The 23,099-nt window shown below is 40.2% G+C and overlaps 3 protein-coding genes across 4 annotated transcripts in view; 2 read left to right on the top strand and 1 right to left on the bottom strand.

The window, feature by feature from the left end:
- Nucleotides 1-6,809, bottom strand: part of LOC111268654 (uncharacterized) — a 48,319-nt gene extending 41,510 nt beyond the window's left edge. Inside the window, exon 1 of one of the 2 annotated variants that reach the window (XM_086971760.1) lies at nucleotides 5,443-6,809. The gene's annotated coding sequence lies outside the window, so the exon portion shown is untranslated. The remainder of the gene's footprint in view (nucleotides 1-5,442) is intronic. The other variant, XM_022847769.2, reaches the window with a different exon arrangement.
- Nucleotides 6,810-7,497: 688 nt separating this feature from the next.
- Nucleotides 7,498-17,735, top strand: LOC111268655 (uncharacterized). The gene is made up of 8 exons (XM_022847773.2): nucleotides 7,498-7,730; nucleotides 8,774-8,907; nucleotides 10,250-10,588; nucleotides 12,309-12,749; nucleotides 13,838-14,277; nucleotides 14,492-15,751; nucleotides 15,899-16,127; nucleotides 16,477-17,735. The coding sequence occupies exons 1-8, from the start codon at nucleotides 7,681-7,683 to the stop codon at nucleotides 16,566-16,568; spliced, it is 2,985 nt and encodes a 994-aa protein (XP_022703508.1). The 5' UTR covers nucleotides 7,498-7,680; the 3' UTR covers nucleotides 16,569-17,735.
- Nucleotides 17,736-19,361: 1,626 nt separating this feature from the next.
- Nucleotides 19,362-22,160, top strand: Phb2 (prohibitin 2). The gene is made up of 2 exons (XM_022847808.2): nucleotides 19,362-20,132; nucleotides 21,066-22,160. The coding sequence occupies exons 1-2, from the start codon at nucleotides 19,644-19,646 to the stop codon at nucleotides 21,474-21,476; spliced, it is 900 nt and encodes a 299-aa protein (XP_022703543.1). The 5' UTR covers nucleotides 19,362-19,643; the 3' UTR covers nucleotides 21,477-22,160.
- The last annotated feature ends 939 nt before the right edge of the window (nucleotides 22,161-23,099 follow it).

Below are 23,099 nucleotides of genomic sequence, written 5' to 3'. Positions count from 1 at the left end.
CAGCAGTAAATTAATAAAGACTAATAATGGCATGTAATAAGAACGTACGTAATGACTATTTCGTTGGCGGAAGTCGGTTATTCCGTCTGCATCCGTTGCTGTCAACCCGTGCAGTGCTGGGTGTCATGGCTGTCTCGTGCTGGAAATATCGTAATCCTGTCGTTGTCCTAACAAAGAATCAGCCATATGCAACTAAGCCTGTTATAAGGCAAAGCTGGTAGTTAAACGCCACACTGAAACTGGCACGTAAATTCGTATGGGAAGTAAATATAACATAGCTTTGAAAGCCGTTTGCTTAAGTTGCAAAGTGAATAATTGTGTCGCTACAGAATTTAATAACAAACTAATATAACAGCATCGATAAAGTAAAACACACATCTTATCTAGAAGGCTAAAAAATCTAAAAATATCTTCTATCAAATATCACCGACACAGAAACTACTCTATCTTGTCGCCGTATCATATTCAATTTTCTTGATTTCAGTAGTATCTATAAAACTTTCGAAATTCAAACTATCAGCCGAAACTATTTTTCCTTTCTCCGAAAGCGTCAAGCCGGTTCGCGGCAGCCAAACGCGGCTAAGGCGAGTTCTTTATCTGTGTACGCCTTCCGAACGATCTGTTTCGCCCAGCTTGAATAACTGTAGATTTATTTTCCATGGGTTTTCAATACAGACGACAATGGCATCAATATGAAGTCGTAATGTGACCAGTCAATACATTCAGTGCACACGGGACCGTGAGCGGGCGGTTCCTTCAGGCGTAAAGGAACAGATTATGTAAAATAGCGTTCGACGACGGAAACAGGCCAGGAGCAAGGAATAACATGGCGAACTAATGGTCACGCACGCGTGCACGAATTGACCCTTTTAGTATAAACAGTGTATTATTACAGAACCTAATAAAAAGGTGCAAAATTAATTTATTACTGAACCTATGTGAAAGTAATTGACCGTATAGAAAGACGATGCAGTAAGCGGTCAATTAATAACGTAGTAGGAGTGCAGTCGTAGTCATCGTGTGTTTTCCAACAGGGTTTTATTGGAAAAATCTCTAAAAGCTCGCTATCGTTAGCCAATTGGCACAGCGTAACAAAGCATTATATGAAAGCTCATAGATTGGTAGATTTGCTCACATATGTTTCTATTGCATTACGTAATACATGCCGTGCAGCTGTATGCGAGAGTCACGGAACGAACAAAATAGGACTACAGACCACCCGACAACAGGCTGCTAATTTACTAGGGATTATAACTAATACACGTCTCCAAATGTGGATAACCTTTTAACATCAGTATAGAACTAGTTGTCGACGGGTCGTAAAATTTTCTAACGCCAAGCTAGCCCATTTACAGCTTCTCTGGGTTATCTAACCAATACGATCGAAAAGCCGATCGCCTACACAAGATTCATTTGGATTTCGAGCTTTCATAGTTGTCGCGACCGGCACGCCATGTATTACACTGTTTGTCCAACGGCTTTGTTCAACGCAGTTACCAGCTCAGCGTCTGGTACTCGCCCTTACGCTGTACTTGCCCCTAATACCATGAAACAGTAGTTTAGGCAACAATTACAGTTTTCAGGACGAAGCTATATCTACTGAAATCACCCACATAAAAACATTTTCGGCCAAACTCGATAGCTAAGCACAAAACTAAATTGAATATCGGATCGAATGGATGCGTTCTGTCGAGCCGCTGGCAGTGACTATCCATAGGATGAATCTTGGAGACGCGTCTCGCTTCCTCCTTCAGACCCGGTAACTACAACATACGATACTAACTTAGAGCCCTAGATGACAGTATTCAACCCACCCAATACTCAGTGATACACTGCCCCATTGAACATTCCTATCGATTTGTCATGGTTCCATTAGACACGGTACTAGCAATGCGATTCATATGTTATTGTATCTATGAGCCGAAACTAGAACAAGTCGGTGGTTGACGCACACCTGTCGGGTGCGTACGTAAAGAAAGGGACTGCTGGGCCCACCATTAACGACGGGCAACCTGTGGCTCATCACATAGGCTACTAATTCTGAAATATCGAATTATAGTTGGGTTCCAATCTGCTCTGTTTATCGCCCCTTTATGGCCGTCCCATTGAACAGAATCATAATAGGAAGAAACTGTCAGCCACAAGCTAATAGGAGTCGTATAATAGTCATGTAGTAACGAAGTCGCGTTATTGTGTATAAACAGTCTGCACATCGTAGTCGACTGGGCGTACAGCATAGGGGGTACATCCTTTTGGTAACCCTGTGGCAACGCGTTTGTCAAATAAACTTAACGATACATGACACGATCTAGGTTCAAAAGACACCCGCTATTTCGTGCCGACTGAAGCTACGATATTTAATTAAAGCGGTACTGGTCATACTAAACACGGCGTGGCAGTAGAATGAGACATCAGGTAGCAGTGAACAGAGTTAACGGCCTTAAAAAATAAATACAGGACAGGTCAAACATCGTACAATGATGTTTTAATCGTACAAAGGTACACCTGTTACTAGGTGCACTTTCGTGCCAAAATGCACCATTTAATAACGGTTGATCGACCGTCGGCGACTGAAACTGCGGCACATGGCCGTTCTAATACTAAATATGTATCACAATATAATGTGATTTGATAGCAGTATATCCAATGTAAACTGACGTAAGGAGCTTTGGTACTCAAGTGACGTATAATCTCATGCACATAGGGGCAACTGCATGCACAAACGATCGTTGAAGATCATTTGCGCTCTCTGACAACCATAACAATCAATATGTATCGTTACAAGACATGCTTCAACCGATTCCATCTAGGATCCGTAGAAAACGGTATCGATTCCGTCTCCAATGAACCTCTCAGAGGGTCAAAGGGCACGAGAAGATCCTTTTTAAAGACACTTATTTGATTTTGACAGTTAAGTTGATACAAACCACACAAATATGTGTGTATTAGGTAACCTGACTGTTTAACATAATCGCGGTTTCACAATACAAATCTATTATTAGGCTATGAAATGTAAATCATTCTTCATATTTGAGAAATATTGATGTCAGCAGATTGCGATCCTTATCCACATTTAAGCTCGCTTATATGGCCGAGCATAAGTTCACGGTAGCATGACGTAGAAGGGAAGATTGATCCTACTGACTTTGTGTGCTTTTTGTTGTTTTTCATGGCCGTTTCTTAAAAAGAACTCCCTATTCAAATAGATTCTAGAGAATCTAAAATCAGCTGTACGCGTTTGTTATTTACATATATTTTTAGCTTTTTTTGTTTTACCACTGTAGCGAACTCGGTGGTAACCTGTTTTTTGGGTCCTCTAAACCAACTTACGGTAGCCCTGGGCGTAAGTATAATGAATTCATATAACAGAGAGGTTTCTTACAGAGCGTAACTACGCATGCTCTCTGCTGTTTTGCACCGCTGTTGTCGGTTGACAGCTATCCGAAATTCGCACTATTTTATTATGGCATTCGAACCTCAGTCTGCTCAAAAAACCATAAGAACCAGTGCATTCGGGCGCATCGCAAACCCAGGTAAACTCCGTTGCTTAACCCTCTATAGCAGCGTGTATATATATATATATATATATATATATATATATGTATGTATGTATGACTGTGTAACAGAAGTCCGCTCGAGACGCGACGGCATTCATGTCGTCGGCGAAAAAAACGATGTGTGAGGATTTAAAAATCTATAAAATTGTTTGCCTCGCGCCACTCGTATCCGACAGGCTAAATGATAGAATCTCTCTGTCTTAGATGACACCTGTATTGCTTGGCCAGCAGTACAAACGACCCACTCACCTAGGCCAGCCACGAATGATTCGAGAACTGTGATGACTCCTGATGGGCTGATTTGATATTATCCATTCTATAGTATGACAACGACCACGGTTGAAGGATGCGGAGGAATTTAGTTGCGATAAATTGTTGGATCGAATCGGCGGTAGTGTGGATGGCACCGCAATGCGCCCCATTCATGTGGGCGGGACCAAAAGACACCAGTGAACAAAGCAATATGGATCATTGATTGCAGTAGTGGATTGGGTTTGCCAGATTCGGCACTGTTTTTGGCCGGTGGGCGCTACGGGAGAATGGTTGAAAGACTGCGTCAGTTGGACCCGAAACAAAGCCACGCGCCGTTATTTGAGTTAGCCATAACTGACTCTGCAGCCGCCCAGCAGAAGATCCCAAGAGAACGGTCGTTGCACCGATAGAAGTGACGGGATTAACTGAAGATAGCTTACGGAAGATTCTTTCTTAGCTTTATCGAAAGCTGCACCCGTTTGTCGTCGACATTTGACGGCACCAATGAATCAAATTGATAAATCTCCAAATCTAGCTGAGTCGCTTGTGGAAGTTGAGTTTAGCATAATAAGATAGCACCATCCCCGATATGGCTGAGGCAGTGTCGACGCTGGGGTCATCAAACAGTGATGGATGCATGGTGGCGTATTCAAATCTGGACACTTCGAGTAAGCAGATTTTGCTAGACACAGACTGTGTCTCCCCAGCGAACAATTATAGTCGGAACTATATAAACAACTCTGAAGATACTCAAATTTAGAAATTGCGTGGCTACGAGGTCGAACACACGCACGCTTTGTACTGGACAGCTTTTTTTTTTTGTTAATTTGTAAACAAAGGCATCCGCCTGGTCGTATTTGAAAAAAGGTTGAAAAAAAACTGCCAAGGGCTATGCTATCATCTTGCATCTACAGATGTATTAGCTTTTAGAGAAAAATTCTTCTCCAAGGAATCGTACGTATAAAAAACATGACCAGCTTTTTTTGTAGGTGGCCATCTTACAGCTTGACTGGACAATTCTTAACAGGTGAAGAAACTATTATTACCAGTAGCCTTTAGGGAAACGTTTGTCGACAAAGTATTTACAGGAGGTGATAGTGATGAGTAAATTTTTGCTTTGTTTTTTTAACAGGAGAAAAGTAAGTCTTGCAACACGTAAAATCATGATCGGTTGAGACCAAACAGAAAAGACGCGTATTCTTTAACAGTCTAATTGCATGATCGCCCTAGAAAATCGGAACTGCCACCCTAACTTCTGCCTAACCTTCGATTAGCCATTAACGTCGATCGATTTCCTTCGTTGTAGTGCTATTCAGCCATTTAATCGAACCTTGAACCCACCATGGACTGGCCGTTTGCAATTAAATTGAATATTATCACAGCTAAGACCTAAAATGAAATCAACTTCTCGTTTTAATGAAAGAGCTAAATCAACCACTTGATAAAGAGAGAAGCTGCTGAACTTAAGTCGTTCTGCTCAATGAAGCTAATTAAAGCTCGTTCCGTTATGCATGTTCCTTTTATTGAGCTGGCGTTTTTGGCTGAACCTTCGATCCAACAGTTGAAGACAAATGTTAGATTAGGAGAAAACGAGCCCTTTCACACTGACATCCACGTTCATCCCTCAACTCACCTGGCAGACGATCTCCCTAAGATATGCTGGCCTTATTTGCTGTCAACTGAAAAAGCTTAATCCACGCATTTTTCTCGTTTCCCAACCTTTTTAAAAACCAACTTTTCCCAAAAGTTTAACTGTAAGATACCGGCACGTCAATGTTTTCATCAGTGGTGTCACCTATTCACTTTTACTTGAATGGCCATTTTTCATTTACCGTCAAACTAGTTTAACAGATAAATCTATATAGCAGTTTACGTCTCAATGTCCGCAATAACTTTCTCGTCACATGTATGTACTAGAAATCTCGAATCATTGGACCACGAGTGGGGTTTTCGTCGAGTTTCTGACAATACGCGTACACACAGATACACAGTCGACAATGATACGAAATAAAGTATCAGCTGTGTCGAAGTGCCAGCCGGGGAACTGCGACGCACATTATTTACTTCGTTATCAGATCACACACATCACTGTTCAAATGAGGCCATTTAACCAAGTCTTTGATAATATTGAAGTAAAAATTATACAAATAAACAAATACCACTAAATTTCGTTCATCAAAGATCTACCGCATCTGTCGTCGGCAATCTCACGGAAACGCCGGCCATCCGCGCAACCTTCAGTCTCCACAATCGCGTCCATCGTCCATTGCTAGGACTCCAATCGCTACTGTTAGCGCTTCTGGGAAAGGAATCTACAGTTTACTCTCGCAGTTAACGTAACGGGACTGCAAGCAAGTGCTCCACAGGGCGTCAAGCGGCAAGGGCAACTCGCGCGCTACGCAAAGCGAGGGCACTGTCACAAATGTTCTGGGCGGCGCATCAGCCCTACGCGTTTCCGCTGAGTATTTCATATTAGTCAAGAAACAGAAAGAGCCAGTACGAATCAGTGACAAGCTGAATACTGAGCCATCTAACGAAATCTCATTTTTCTAACAACAAACATAAGACAGCGGAAAAAAACGACGAAGGGAGGGATCTGTTGGACGACGAAAAGCTCCGGCAATTCAGGGATACTTTCACGATGCGATCGGGTTCGCTAGCCATCGCAATGGATTTACTCACTTCAAAACGAAATCGTATTTGATAATTTTATCAATCCAAAACCACCACAACTCCTAACCATTCTATATGTAACGTTCCCATTCAGTGTATCTTTCCATTTCTTCATGTAAACGAATTCAATTTTCACTGCTCTACATAATCTCGCTAAAAAAGTTACCTATATTGTGTACTATTTACGTAGAAAAACAACCCATTATTCATCATGGCCATCTTTTCATCTCACTTCCGCTGCAGGCGCCGATATAGTTGTGTATATAGTTTTTCTCGTTTAATTAATACTACTTCTACGCGGATATGAATAAATAACGATAAAGTTGTTATTAACCGCCAATTCGAGCGTATTTTTCTCGACGAATGTGCTCTAACCGACAAAAACAATTCGTAGTTCGTCAGTGTTTCTAAAAATTTGCGCAACTATTGATCCTATAATAGAGCCAATGTAAGATATACATACATATACATTTTGTACTATATGTAAAAGCAGAGTTCGCGGGATTCTATTGGGTGTTGTGCCTTCACCGAGCCAATGAGTACACAATTGATAAGTGCTACGGATACCACGCTCATTCCATTAAATATAGTCGTACCTCATAGCCTCAGCGAAGCTCTTCCAACGAGCACAAATAGCTCCTCTAGTCTAATCGAAATGTGATTTATTTTTATTGTTTTTTTTCAATTTCTTCAAATGACTTGCGTCATCATGGACGTGCATTTGTTGGCTATAGCCACACATGCGGCGTTTCTCTAAGATGATTAAGGGCGAAAGGATTTTGCAGACCAGGCTTCACGAAAAGTTGAATTCAATAATCTCAGATGCCAAGGCTGCGTCTAGGCACAGGACATAAATAGTCAGTGGTTTTAACTGTCAGCAATGTTTTCAAGTTATGCAGATCCAATGAATCTCATTGGGATCAATTTAATCGATGCACTATACGGAAAACCGCGTGGTTAAGCAGGCCACACACTAAAGCAAATATTTCCCGCGATAAATTTCCTATAATGTTTGCAGTGGTTACTCGTGCCTAATGCAGTTTTAGCTTGAGTAACTTCTTTTTTTTTTATATGATAAGCGTGATAAGCATTTTAAGGTCGCATTCGAAATAAGTGAGAGCTTTTGCAGAGCTCGGCGGAGATTCATAAAGACTCAGGAGCAACAAGGAATATCACCTCATATCCTGCCAATCATGCCATGTCCACTGAGCTTTTTACCTTTTCACTTCGTAGCTCGACCCCGGTCAGGTTCGTATCCATTTCTCAATTCGCATTATTCTATTTAGTATCTAAACCATAAAAAAGATTACCCAAAAGTTTCTGGGTTGAATTTGCATACTGGCAAAACGTTTAAATATACATTAAGGTACTATGAACTAATGGCATTTCTTTTCCGTAACTAATCCTTTGAATGTAATGCAACCTAATGCATTCTATTATGGAAATGGAATTCTAAAAAATACTGGATATCCTAAAAAAATACCAGGAAGGACACATTATAGTAAACTACAGGTTTTTCAAAAAGCGCGAAAGAAGCCCCTCTATAGCTCTTTAGGATTGTATATATCGTATATTGCTCAGCCTATAAAAAATGAATAGGCATGAAGATTCTAACGTGATGATACACCTTATCAACTTGAGGCTTCTTTTATTGCGATTGAAACCCGTATACTCTTTAAAATGGAGAATGATAGAAAAAAAAAAGTGAATGCTCACTTGCATCAGCCAGGCTAACGAGTAAAAAACTTGAAAACATACAACCCGTCTGAACTTCGACTCTTTTTAACGACTTGTTTGTCTGCATATATGAAAATCAAAGCTAAACGCAGTATGCCTATGGAGGCCTCAACACAGCTTAAGCAAACTGTGAACATACTTATCGCACCGGCTAAGTTTAATGCAGTTGTATCAGCAAAATAGTAATAATAATAGTAATAATAGCAACATCACATCGCGGGAACGATTAGAAACTATCCTGAATACTCCTGTTTACTGGTCACCAGCGGTCTTATCAGTCACCCAGACACTACTCGTCGTTTTCAAAAACCGCGCCAGTAGAACTCCACGTAGCAGACGCCCCAATTCGGAGCATACTTTTTGTCGATCAGATTAAGCAGTTGAATCAGTTCCATGGCGACAGGTATTAGTAGACTGATATGAGTGCTCAAGTGCATTGAGTGTTGCTCATCATTAAAGTACAGAAGACAAAAGGTATCTGGTCAAAAGCAAAATAAGAGAACTCTTTTATGTTTAGCTCTAAGTGTTCCCGCAGCATTAAAAGCGTCTTGCAGGATGTCAGCATGTCGCTTGCACGAGGCAGCCAAAGCCAACAGAGTGAAAGAGCTCGAACGACTTCTGGATCAAGGTTATCATGTGGATCTCGTAGAGGGTGGATTTACAGCGCTCTACCTCGCTGTTGAAGCAGGTAAGACGACCTGTATAGTGAACCACTGCCATAGGTTATCAATTGAATATCGTCCAAACAAGATGATATAACCTTAATTTGAATTTACAGTTAAAACCCAGTGCAATATTGATTAAACTTCCTTCGAAAAAAAAGATATTAATATATAATGAATAACGGCTTTTAAGGTGACTGGCAACCACAATGTGTTATTTAGAATGTAAAAGTACCAAGCTTCGTCACTTGCTTAAGCGGCTCCGGTGTTTGCAGGCAATGTTTTGAAACGAAGCTTCTAACACAGAGGCGGGAAAAAAGCACCTTAAGGTCTGGTTGTTAGAGGAAGTATTGTATACATGCTAGATCTCTCCCTCGGCTTGTTCATGAGTGACATTTCTAATAGTGAATAGCGTTATCCCTCGAAGAACCACTATAAAATGTTATCCCCAATGAAAGATACTAGCGCCGACTATTTGTCATTATCAGCAGTTTAGGCCAGAAATACTACTAGCACGAAGCGACAACGCGGGCTGTGTCGGGAAACTTTTCGATTAGTCACGATGTTATATTTACGCAAACTTTTTCTCTAATATCTATCTCTTCTGTAAAGCCGAAAAAAATGTTGAACAGTGTGCGAAAAACGTCTTTTTGAAAAGCATTTTGTGGTTCATGCATAGCAAATCCACACTTTAATAAAGCATAACTACATTTTCATGGAAATGTTGAAACACGTGCAAGATATAGTATTTAAGAACATTCGTTTTTACCGTAAATGTTTTCAAAGTTTTACTATAATCCTGTTCGCTTGTATTTCAATATCTAGCACTTTGATAGCCTAATTCCAGTCAGTAGTTAAGGGATATTGGGGCGCTTGCAATTTTCTCTCTTTAGCAGGTTTGGTCTACACAATGATTCCGAGCCAAACACAAAAGAATTGTTTTTATTTTTTTGTAGTACTGGGTATTGTTTACAGTTGGCCAATAAATAGTTGCCTGTAGTGATTTGCCAAAAGTGAACATATGATCCTGTAATAGAAGATTCATTTAACCATGTACGTAGAGTATGTTACTAACCGCTAAAGGTGATATCAGCCCGGTATCATTATGAAGTGGTGTCTTCAAAATCTTCGATAGTAGTATTACCTAAGGCACATGCAAGGTGAATGTTAGACATCAGAATGGACACGAATCCTTTCGTGTGGGCACCAGCCATCTAATTTGTCAACGGAGGTTCTGATCAAAAAATCTACAAGCATTCCCAGCAATGTTTTAAGGAGCCTTATCAGCATATTATTTTCATATATAAATACTTTTGTCATTACATATATATCTACACATACAATCACAAGAATGTAATTCTCTTTTAGGGCACATGAGCAGCGTCCAGTTCCTACTCGCTCGAAAGGCAAACCCAAACGCTCGCTGCATTGGAGGCGCAACAGCTGTACACGCTGCATGTATTCGAGGCTCAACAACAATCGTACAACAGCTCATTCTCTGTGGGGGTGATCTTCGCCTAAGGGATGACGAAGGTCGAACGCCGTGTGAATGGGCCCGCGATTGCCAAGATCCGACGGCGCGTTCTCGGGTCATCGAGTTTATCTTGCGCAAGCGAACGGATGCCTACCGATTAGCCGAACGCTATGTTGAAGACAAACTTCCGACAGCTGATGGTTGTGCCCTTCTCAAACGAAGGCTTTCATCCGGTAAGTTGTCTATGTTACTCGATTTTTTTTTAGGAGTGGGAGGTGGGACGTCGATGACTTGTGGTCAATCGGTTTTGACCTTACATGCCTTTCTCTTCCGCTGGTTAAATATTCGCTACATTAGTGTTGTTACCTTCATTGCCACCATTATCAACATTATCATTGGCAAGCCTTAATGCGAATTATATTCTAGAGAAAATACATAGATTTGCGCCTAAGGCAAAGCGCGACCTACTTACACCTATTCCTAAGACGTTTATCTGGCGCGAAGTAGCCCACCCTGACAGTGTTGTTAAATCAGGCGAGCTTTAATATGACTATTATCTTTGTAATATTCGCTTATTGTAGCAAATCAGCGTGGCCATTTGCCTAATTCAGGTTGTTTAATACGCACATATTACCTCGATTGTTAGAACCACCTGTTTGTAAAGTCATGTAGCTATATAAAGATAGAATTAGTGGTTAGCATATTTCTCCCCATGTAATATCATCGATTTTGACTTAACAAATTCCTTGATTTTACGTAACGAAACCTATGTGTTCACTTGTCTGTATTAATAGAAATCCACGTGTGAGTCTATTAATGCCAAATGATAATTTATTGATTCTCATACAGGATCTGTGCGATTGAACACGTCCGTATTAGATTACGTATTTCCCATTGGTCATAGAATATTCGTGGGCAACAGCGATTATCGCCAGCGATGTATCAACGATCTATAGCGCGAAATTTCAAAATAGTAGAATTTGAAAAATCAACGTTGTACCGTTTATTAGTAATAAACGACGTTAAAAGTGTATATCATTTGTCGTGAACTAGTGCGTTTTTATCAGGTCACTTGTTTCTTTTAGTTTAGGCAATCGGCGCTTGCGACAATCTTCTAACCTAAAACATAGCGTTGGTATGTAACCAACGTTTCTTATTCGGTTAATGTACGCAGAATTCACCAGTTGCACTTTTGACTAGTGTGCATAGACTTTATGCTACCGATTTTAGCACCTAAAATGTAATCATGTTAGAATTATCTATAATATCGATGAAATATAGGATTGGGGTAGGTTTTGGTCCGCTCCAGCAAATGCTTGGCCAACTGCACTCTGAACTATTTAATCATACAAAAACTAGTTTATGAACCAGTAATATGTATCGAGTATATCGTTTAGAAAGAGTTGGTCTTTGACGGTAAACTGTACTAAAAATTTGGTACTACGGGGCTATGGTAATTGTATTATGGTCAAATTCAGGTGCGCGAATGCTTATTTGAACAGAAATATTGGGTTCTTGAGAAGTATTTGCCTCTAGCTATTATCCGTGTGCTGTTTATTGTTGATTAGCTAGTTTTACCATACCTAGTTGCTACTTATCGCTATAAGGTCAAAAGTCGTGCGCTTGTTGCTGTGAATTAGGAACCCAACTCTGTGGTTGTTTGGAAAAGCGCTTCACGCCTATGCAAATATGCAATGCTGAGATTTCTTCAACGCTTGGTCGTTACAGCACTGAAAAAAAACAGTTGGACACACGATTGTGTTATTTTTTGCAAAATGTTTTGTTCGATATAGCCGAAACTCCACCTGGTGATCCACGTTGTGAAAGAGACCACAGTTTTTTTTTATTTCGCCTTGTTTAAACTGTATCGACTCTGTATAATTGTGAGGCACCTCAACCCGAGAATCGGTCAAAAATGAAGACTTATTTAACTGAGTTTGACCATTGCTTTAGGCACTCAACGTCGAAAGTGGTGTACAGAACGTCTAATCACGGATGGCGGATTTGGTCCATTGTACCAGTGGGGTGGCGAAGTCGGGGTGCCTACGCATATCAGTTATGTATCTCCTGGCCTTCTGTTACATGCCGACGATCCGCGTACGACTTGGGCCGGACCGATGACCGTTTTACAGACGATGTATCGAGATAGCCTGCGGGTGACGGTTAAGCGGTTCACAGCAAATAGGCGGATGCGCAAAGGTATCCGCAGCGATGTCATTTTACAGGAGATTGAAAACATTCGCCGATTGACACCGCACCCAAACTATTTATGGCCGCTGGCAATTTCACCGACGGAGAATATGGAGGACGCCTTTATCGTATACGAAGCTGTTCACTTCGGTAGTCTGTTTAAATTACTTCATGATGATGATGCGACACCAAGGTTACCCACAGGTATGTAGTTTTGATCATGTTAGACGTCAAAGATAGGAGTGCAATAGGGAATTGCTCATTATTGCGTGATCGTATAATACTGCTGCCACTACACAAGCCAAAACAATAACTAGTACCGGGTTTTGATGCAGGTCATGATAGTAAATTCGCCATTGCTTTGCAGAATGGTATGCACGAAGCAAACGCCCGCCTCATGGGAATACAGTTTGATTAAAAGTTGATCTTTAGTGAAAACGTGTACTACACTAGGTTCAGGATATTTTGTACATAGCCATCTTATTACGGAGCTATCTTTTCTATAGCATTTTCTGTGGCGTTACGTTGGGTAAAAGGGTCATGATGCTGTAAAAGGCTTAGAAAAAGAAGGACTTACATTATTGCACAGAATCGTGTGGGTGCATACGAAACAACAAACAATGTCTAGCCCAACCAAATTTACTAGTTAGAGCCCCGTGTTTGTGCGTTAGTTTTTGCCCTTTTCCTCCTCCTCACTCCTCAAGCCCTCGTAGCGTGACTATTCAGCAACGGTTTCATTATGGGGAAAGCCGCTCTTGGCTTTCTCTACTAGGGCGACGATGGGAGATGAACGTGATTAGGTGGAGACACGCGCTAGGATGCTGTGCCTAACTAGCCTATGAATGGATCAGGGCGATTTCGATTTAACATTACTAGCCGGCTCACCGTACAGGTCTGGTCTTGAGTATGGTGTTTGTATATCAGCACAAATGGAATAATATATACCCTCGGGTTGTAAGTTAATTTGACCAAGTACAGTTAATATGCAGTCAGTGAGAAGGAATGGTTAGTAGAAGTTCGAACGAACGAAGAGTTGTTAGTATCTTTTCTTGTATTGTATTTGCTTGATTATGCCATCCTAACACACTTGGACCAGTATGAGGTTCTCGTTCGCAAAGACATTGTTCTGCAAGGCTTCATATAGTAAGAAGGAAAATCGTATGAAGGTTGACTCTCAACTACATTTGACAGTGGCATTTAAGCATATATCTATATAAGCTATCTAAAGAAAAAAAGGCGAAAGGTTATTTTCCTATATTGTCATTCGTTCGTTCTTTCTCCCCAATGAACAGTTGACTTCATACACATGCTGAGACAGATCTGCGACGCCGTTCTGTATCTCCACGAAACTGGATTCGTCCATGCCTGCATTAACCCACATGCGATTGTCGTCATTTCGCCGAACCTCGCTAAACTGTCTGGTTTTGAGTTTCTTCAGGACGAACGCTCACAACCAAACGATTGCCGAAAGTTTACGATTGGGGATCGTGGTGTCCAAGAATACTATTTTCATTGGTTGGCGCCCGAAGTTTTGGCTAATGGATCTGCAAAACAGGCCTCAGATTTATATTCGCTAGCAGTGGTTGTTTGGGAAGTTTTCACTAAGACCATACCGTGGTGTGACGAAGATCTGGATAGCGTTTATCAGGAACTCGTCGTTCACAAGAAAATCCTACAAACACCGGACAATATACCTTCGGAGTTTCAGCGTGTTATGCATATGGCAATGATGGTGGGTAGAGAATGTTTTTACACTATTGTCATTGCTGTTACGATGTTAATATTGATTTAGGGCCATTTATGTTGAATATATTATATTATGCTTTTAGTGCATTGCTATCCCATTAGCTCTCAGTTATCTTTTGTATAAAATTAGAAATGATATTTGAGTCTGTAAATAACAAGCGCTTATGTTGCTTTAACGTTTTCTTGAATTCGTCTCCCAGCCGTCCATTTCGCAGCGAAAAACAAATCTAGAAGAGATCTACCAGCAGCTATCGGTTATCATCTCCGGAGGTCAAAACAGGGGACCCTGGCCGGTAACGCATAATCGTCGGGTCGCTAACCTCTATTCGTCAGGGCAATCATCCCAACTGAGTAAATTAAAAAGTCATGACATTTCCATGCGTTCGTCGTTCCGAACTCCGCCCCCCTATGTCGAAGATTCAGAGCTTCCTAGCTTGTACGCCGGCGACACTTTCGAGACTGCCAATATGTCCGCACACGTTACGATGGACTTGTCGCGATTACCTCCACGTAATCATCGGAAGTCAGCCACCTTGATGAGTACGCCAAAACGGCCGGCAAGCGTTTCGTCCAATGACAGTGAAAGCTCAGGCGCCAGCTTTGAGATGAAACAGGCTAGAAAAGCCGAGGGGTCAGTGAAGGAGCGTTTGGCGCGACTCACCAATGCGTTTGTATCAACGACATCTTCAAAGTTGCGCGGCGTAACTCCTCCGAAAAAGTCTTCCCAACCGATTTCAGTGGACCCGACAGCAGCAACAATTAAAGATACAGAGCAGATACAAACCACTGCAGTCCAACCTGCCTTGGAGGTCAGAAACTATGAACATCAGACGCAACAAGTCTCACCGCTAGAAACAGATGATAATCACCGTCAACCAAGACTAATATCAACTCATCAGAAGTTTGCGCCTCATGTAGCATCAACTGCGAACACCGATTATGCTGCTAACAAAAAATCCTTATTTTTTCCCTCTATTCAAAAATTTAGCCACACGGCAGTTCCATGCAATAGCCCAATGCGAGTAGAAAAATCATTGCGCTTCGAAAACGAAACCGAAGAGTCAGCATCTGATCTTGATTTTTCGGAACCTATATGTAAAGGTGATCCCGAACAGGACTATATATCCTCTTCAGGCGAGTATGAAATTGTTGGTGCACAGGAAGCGTTTACTACAGCCCATGAACCGAATGATGAGGCCGTATACGCCCGCGTTCAAAAGCCGATGAAACAGCCCACCGCACCTCCGTTGCCGGCTAAAATAAACATCGACGAGGTTGACGGACTCGAGGACAGACTTCGGCATGTAGTGGTCCAGCCGACGCGGAACAAGAGAGAAAATGCCAATAGTCAAGTGAAGCAACAGTTAAATTTGATTCCGAAATCGAGTCTATCAACGAAATCAACGGCGTCAAAAGCAAAACCAATTCTCCTCGAACGGAACCGTACATACAAACTAGAGGTGAGAATAATAATTATTTTTTGAACTTTCGAGAGCTGTGATAATTTTTTGGAGCAACTAAAATAGTCACATAATAAGTAGTAATCTTCTGCGCTATTAACGATTAGGTCATACTGGTTGCTTAAACTCAAACTTGCACAAACTTAGGTGGTGACCGATTCTGAGCCAGCTGTTCGACATCATCTTCGGATCACGGAGACGAACCGGGAAACAGGTGAGGTTAAGATCAGTAAGGAGACTTGCTTCGGCGCTTCGGTGAGCTACGAGTTCGTATCAGGTAGTACTCCATCAACGCCGTCGGGCGAAGACTATCGAGAGACTGAGACCTGCAGAAGGATCGATCAAACCTCATCCTTCGCGTGTGATCTGACGCCGGGTAAGGAAAACCTCACGAATTTGTGATGTTATTGCAACTCACGGTATTGGCACTGCAATTATTAAAGCTTCTATCATTACCAATATAATTTTCTATTCTACGATTGCATGCAGATTGTAAGCTTATAATTTTACAGTCGTGGAGTTATGTAAGTTATACAGATGTTAATGTTTAGGTTTTTTTATGATTAGAGGCGCATGGAACTTGCTGGTTGGAGTCTGTAAATTTACCGTTATTGGACACTGGTGTTTTTAAAGAAAAACAGCGCACTTGCGCTGCTTTTACCCAAAAATGTATTAATAATAGTACTACTAATAATAATAACAGTAATAATAATTCGCTTGTCCAGGTATAAACAAGGATATGACGGCCCCATTCCTTGATTGCGAAGGCGGAGACCTCTCGGCGCCGGCAACTGCCGCAATTCAGTCGGAAGCGTAACAAGGCATGAGGCTAACTGGCTTTATATGAGCATCCCTTTTGGTTACTTCACTAAGACCAAGCAGGAATGTATTTCAAATGTAAAAAACTCTTTTATCGTTCGTCCCGAATATCTGAGCGGAATACATAATAGAGCTAAAAGAGCAGACATACTGCAGGAAAGACCGTCTTTACGGTGTAGGATTTCCGTGATAATCATGTGTGTCGCTGATGTATTTCATCTGTAATTAGTTGATTTAATAATCTCATATGGTCTTCCTCCTGGCATTTTTGCGTCGATGAAGAATTAAAACGTAATGTTTGCACAAGAAAGCCCCATACTGTACCCAGCTTTTCCGTCTTCCGAAGTGGCATGGTGCACATCCGGTGTACTGTTTTTGTTACTGCTCTTGATAAGTTCCCAAAATGCAGACAAATTTCTAGTTAGCGATTTCAGTTAAAGCCGACAAGTACTTGAAACAGACAAAGAAACTTTCGGGCCTACTTTTAACCCTTAGGCTAAGGATTACGATATTAACCAATACGCCGGCTTACAAAACCAGAGTTCTATCTCACCTTTTCACATCTACGCTGTGGTAACCAAATATTATTTAGATAAGTAATTATGTGACATTTGTGTAGAACACACGTGATTTCTCATCGTTTGCACGTCTACGATGGTCCATTGATGGTGTCAACCCAGGCGAAGTCATCTAGTTCGTCCCACGACAAATGTACAATGTATAATTGTTGTTTCTCCTCAGTTTGGTAATGACATCCAAAATCCTTCATATGTGGTTCTTCATAGCAATACACTTAGTATCGTTACAGAGACGGGTCGTAGCCAACCGATGTATTTATCACTTGTATATTGGTTCCGTCTGCTTTTAACTGCTATTGTGCTTTGACTTGCTGTTGTTTTAGCATAAACAGCACTAATTTATCCAAAAGCACATGATCGTGAAAAATTCGTGACCTAAATCCTGTATTATTAATCTTTTATCTGTACCCTTGTGTATGCTCGTGTGCAATACAATGACGCCATCGTTGGAATATCGCCAGAAAGAACACTGTAAAATGTAAAATATCAAACAACTGTACTATAAACAAGTATAAACGACATAAGAGTAACGTTGTAATAAGACAAGAAAAAAATAAATAGGCTATGATTATAAGGCGCCAGAAAAATGTAAGCGTTATTTAGCGATTATGTGTAGGTTCTCAAGATGGACGCATGATACATTAAGCGGGCTATTCTGCTAACAATCACGGATGACTTTATGGTTGTCAATTTTGATAACGCTTTTAAGGTATTTTGTTTCCCAGATAGCGTTTAGTAATAATAGCTTCATGGTAGATGAATAATTGATCTCGAGTGTTTTACAGGTTCTTGGCTAGGTAAGGTTGTATGTTCAATAGAAGCAGTTATTTAGTGATTGACGTATAGACAAAATATTTGAATAAAAAAATACGTCCGTCTCTAACTCTCACTGAAAAAACATGCGGTCGTTGATAACTAATCAAAAATCTTCCTACGTAGTTTGCCTCGAAAAAACTATAAATATAAATTGTATACATATATTCTAATTGTATAGAAAATATTTTTTATACAAATAGGTATCATGAACTGTGAAGGAAGGGAGCTTACGAAGTGGATACTGATTTTTTGATACACCTTCATTTTTAATGTTAAGAAGAATTTTCATTTGTAATGAAAATAGTGAGCTCGGTGTGCATGGTTTGACTCAACAAACTTAGCTAGAATATTTTGGATTGAATTTTATAAGTTTTTTGAGTCAAACCATGCACACCGAGCTCACTTTTTTCATTACAAATGAAAATTCTTTTTAACATTCAATCCAAAATATTCTAGCTATATTATTTTGGCAAACACGGAGTCCAGCCGATCTTATGTTAGAAATTTGATTGGTAAATTTGTTTAAGACTATGCAGATTTATTGAACAGGGGTAAATGTAAATTATTTTTCTTCATTTCTTCATTTTGGCCATATGCGTAAATTTATTATATTTTGAAGGCAAAATCGTTAAGACTTTGATAAATTTTTCGTAATGTAAAAATAATAGGATTCTTAAAAACTTATTATTAGTAAACCATTCAGTACTTGGTTTAACTCAAGAAACTTGTAAAATTTTTGTAAAACTTGTAGAACTGGTAAGACTTCAGTTATCATCATACTTTTTAACAAGTTTAAGCATAAATATACTAAAAAATACTGAGTGGTTTACTTGATAGGTTTTTGAGAATCTGATCTTCTTTACCTTACAAAAAAAGGTATTTCATACCTTTTTTTTTAAATTTCAAAATATACTGAAATCTCGAGAATATCTAAAAATGGCTGTATTGCATTACTTTTCAACAAGCATCGGTTGCTATCCGTTATTAATGCCAATATTTACACAATGTGTGTGTTAACCCAATCGTACCCAATGCTCACCCGCCCTTTGTTTAAATGTCCTTGTAAGTCAATTAAACTCTGAACCTGCGCAGATCTAGTTTTTAGCGCGACGCCGCCTTTACTGACTAGGCACTTTTCCACCATAGTGTAGTCATATCTGTTTATACTAACACAATTACCGCAAAACAGATTTTTTTGCTTATACAGTCTCATACATTAATTTAATTAACTCACATTTTAAGATATTAAACTTGAATATCATACTAGTTAAAAAGTACTTTATTTTAGCACTTTAGCCCACTAACCATAGTCATGCCTCCATCTAGTGGAGAGGCCCTTTCCCTTAAGGCGAAGCGATATCGCTACTGGGAACCCGTTCAGCATTTAACATCGACCATAGTGTCGTCTGCTCATCGAGTTGCAGTCCTCGTGTTGTGAGCGTCCTGCTAGCAGTACGACACTGCGGTTCTATTTGCATGATTTTCGTGTGTAGTTTCGCTTGCGGATTTCAATAACGTACCGAGAACCACAAATCCCTACGCGGGCAGATTTGTTACTGTGTTGCTAGCAACTCTTAGATGAATTTGTTACTGTGTTTATTGTCCTTCGTCACTGCAGTCGAATTCTCCGTTAATCATTAGTGTATTCTCAGCAGTCTGACGCGGTTTTTATCGGTAAAATGGCTGAGAAGTTTACGAAATTCGCCAAGGGAATGATGGCCAGCGGCAGCGGTTCTTCACCTAAAGGAGTTGGAACCGGTGTTACACTTTTGGCTGCCGGAGCTGGCCTGTTGTATGGGGCCTCTCAGTCCGTCTATACTGTCGAAGGTGGCCACCGAGCAATCATTTTTTCGCGTATTGGTGGTGTAAAAGAGGAAGTCTACGCTGAGGGTTTGCATTTCCGTATCCCGTGGCTGCAATGGCCAATTATCTACGATATTCGCTCCAAGCCGAGGAAGATCTCATCACCCACGGGATCGAAAGATCTCCAGATGGTGAATATCTCATTACGAGTGCTGTCGCGCCCTGATGCCGCTCGGCTACCTACGATGTACCGTAATCTTGGTACCGATTACGATGAACGTGTCCTGCCATCGATCTGCAATGAAGTGCTGAAGTCGGTCGTAGCGAAATTCAATGCATCCCAACTAATCACTATGCGACAGCAGGTTAGCAATGTTATGAGAATTCCATGAGTAGTTATCATTCGGATTTTCAATGGATCTATGTTATTCAGTTGAGCGCGGTCGGTCGCTTGTTGCTGCCATGTGGAACAAAACCCGTCCTACTGTCTTATACAAATATGTATGAAATTTGTTTACTTCTATTGGCGAGCATTCGGTACGCTTCGCAATTAAATATAGAATGCCACAATCATCAAATTAATGTGCAAACTTCGTAGATACTAAGGCCGTTCTGCCAGCTTCGGATGTACTTTTGCATATTAGCGTTGTTAAAACGACGTAATCGTTCCTCGTTTACCCATTGTAAACATGGAACAGGCAGCGGTAGTACGGCCTCCCCGGCAACGTACCGTTCAGCTGAGATGGTTTTCAATAGTATATTAGCTCCTTGTTAGAAAGAGGCACGATGCCTCTTTGTGTTATGCTAGTCAAAACGCTGTTGTTTTACGAATGTTCGTACTTATTAGTTACATAGCTCGCATGTTGCGCGCAAGACGAAACATCATCGAAGGTGTCATAGTGTCTTTTGACTAGTATAACTTCATATCCGCTTCGCTACAAGTCCTATATTTGTTTTGGGAATTATAGTATTAAACGATTTTCTATAAGATGTATGAAGTGTCCATTTTGTCCTATAGAAGTTATGCTTTCAGGAAGAGTAAACATTTTCAAAATGTCATCTTGAAACATGTATATTGTTTTATAACTCGTACTTCTAGCTAGATAATATGCTGTTTGACTGTATCATACTATAACTGGACTCCGTATGATATTTTCTGTATGAGGGAAAACGTGCCACTTAAATTCAGTTTGTAATTAAAGCGGCGGCTTAATCTTCTGGTAATTTTTTTTTTATCTTTTTTTGGTTCTGAATTCAGTTTGGTATTCAATTCATTGTTATTATCGTTCATGTTTTAGGTTTCGATGCTGATCCGCAAGGAGTTAACGGATCGAGCCCGTGATTTCAACATTATTCTGGATGACGCCGCGATCACGGAGTTGTCCTTCGGCAAGGAGTACACGGCCGCTGTTGAGGCTAAACAGGTTGCCCAGCAGGATGCTCAGCGTGCGGCCTTCATTGTTGAACAGGCCAAACAAGAGAAACAACAGAAAATCGTGCACGCAGAAGGAGAGGCCCAAGCAGCTAAACTGATTGGAGAAGCCATTGCCCAGAATCCTGGCTACCTCAAGCTTAGGAAGTTCCGCGCCGCGCAACAGATTGCGCGCACTATTTCTCAGAGTCATAACAAGGTCTACCTTGACGCCCAGTCTCTGATGTTGAATATTGCCGACGAAAAGTTTGATCTGCAGAAGGTTGGACGCAAGTAGACTTCTGGTTCTAACGAAACTGAAGGTCTCCTGTTGGCTCAATCACATGATTGACGTCGTGGTTTAGTTTCATTTTAAACTGCAAGTGGATAAAAATATATGTTGACAAAGAAACACTTATAAAAAGACGGGCACACCGAGATTTCGCTGCTTAGAGAATACACGACGCGCTATGAATACCAATGTGTAAAAAAATTACTGGAAAACGGTGAAAATTTTTAAAATCAATAACGACAACATACAGAGCAACCATAAGCGTAGAACATCGTGTAGAAAATGGCAGTCCCCATAATGCACAGTGCCGTTTCGTATAGTAAGCTTTAATTGGTGGCAATTATAAAAAAGCCTAAAAATTGGTGTTGCATTAAAACGGTAACCGAAAAACTATAAGCGATCAAGATTCCCATTGGCGGAATTCTTCAGGTTTACTTAGCACGGTTACTCTTGGGTGCAATTCAGTTTTCCTATACTTTGATACATGAACAGAAAAATGTATATCGATTACTCATAAATAAGAGGAAGTGAAGTGCTATGTGCAAGTTTAGTAAGGTGTTAACGGTAGTGTATTGTATGGATGGAAATACCATGTAAGCTATTTAAAATCTAGATTATGGATTAAAATGAAAGTGTGGCAGTTAGATTGATAAATAAATGGAAAACTTTGGAATTTTATATTTCACATTATTGTTTGTGTGCGTATTTTTTTGATTAACTACGGAAAATAGCGTATATCTTGTATAACTAAATATACATGATAATGCTATAGTAGACTAGTATTTGAATATTTATTCATTTAAAATTGGTTATAAGAATGACTAAAATAGTAAGTCTCGCCTCGATCTCCATATGATTTAAATGATTGTTTCTAATTGAGTTCTTCATATTAGGACACCGTACAATTAAGTTAAACTGTCGTCAACTTTATCACATTTTCTACCCATAGTATATTTTAAGGATATTCGTGCTGAAAACGTTCAGCCTCGTGCAAAACAGTGCAGTGATTTAAAATTTTACCGTCTTTTCCACGTATAAACAGTTAGTTTCTTTTAGAAACCTAGGGTTGCTTCGCAATTTTTGTTTTCCTCTTGTTGGTTGACTTTATTTTTATTGCATTTTAGATCAGTTCCACGCACAAAAACTTCGAATGAGCAAAAAGGTATAAGGTAACGTAGAAAGTCGGGCCTCGCATATTTTTCCGCAGCAGTTTTTTAATTCGTAGATTTTGGTGCTGGTGCTTCTTGATGCATCTTTTTTTTCTGAATAAAGGCGTATATATTAATGCTCCTGTAGCAGAAATTCTCTGAGAATCGATAGCTTTTTTTCTCTTGAGTATCAACTGCACAAGTAATCAGTTCACGGCGATGTTATATCGAAACTTCTTTTTGTTGATGCAAAGTGATTTTTCGAAAAGTTCAAGACTGAAGGACTCAAAATAGCCAATAACATTATCATGAACATTTTTTAAAACTTAACATCGTGGATTCTTACAAAACTAGCCTAAGTAAAATGTATGCTATTATAAAAACTTTTTTACTAAACACGCATATAATTAATAGAATGTTTAGAATACCGTATCTAGAATCGTGTTCGTATATTTCGCAAATATAAATCACCTCTTTTGAT

This window comes from Varroa jacobsoni, unplaced genomic scaffold (assembly GCF_002532875.2).
Source record: "Varroa jacobsoni isolate VJ856 unplaced genomic scaffold, vjacob_1.0 scaffold_1306, whole genome shotgun sequence".
Taxonomy (NCBI): domain Eukaryota; kingdom Metazoa; phylum Arthropoda; class Arachnida; order Mesostigmata; family Varroidae; genus Varroa; species Varroa jacobsoni.
This window is presented reverse-complemented; position numbering and strand designations above follow the sequence as displayed.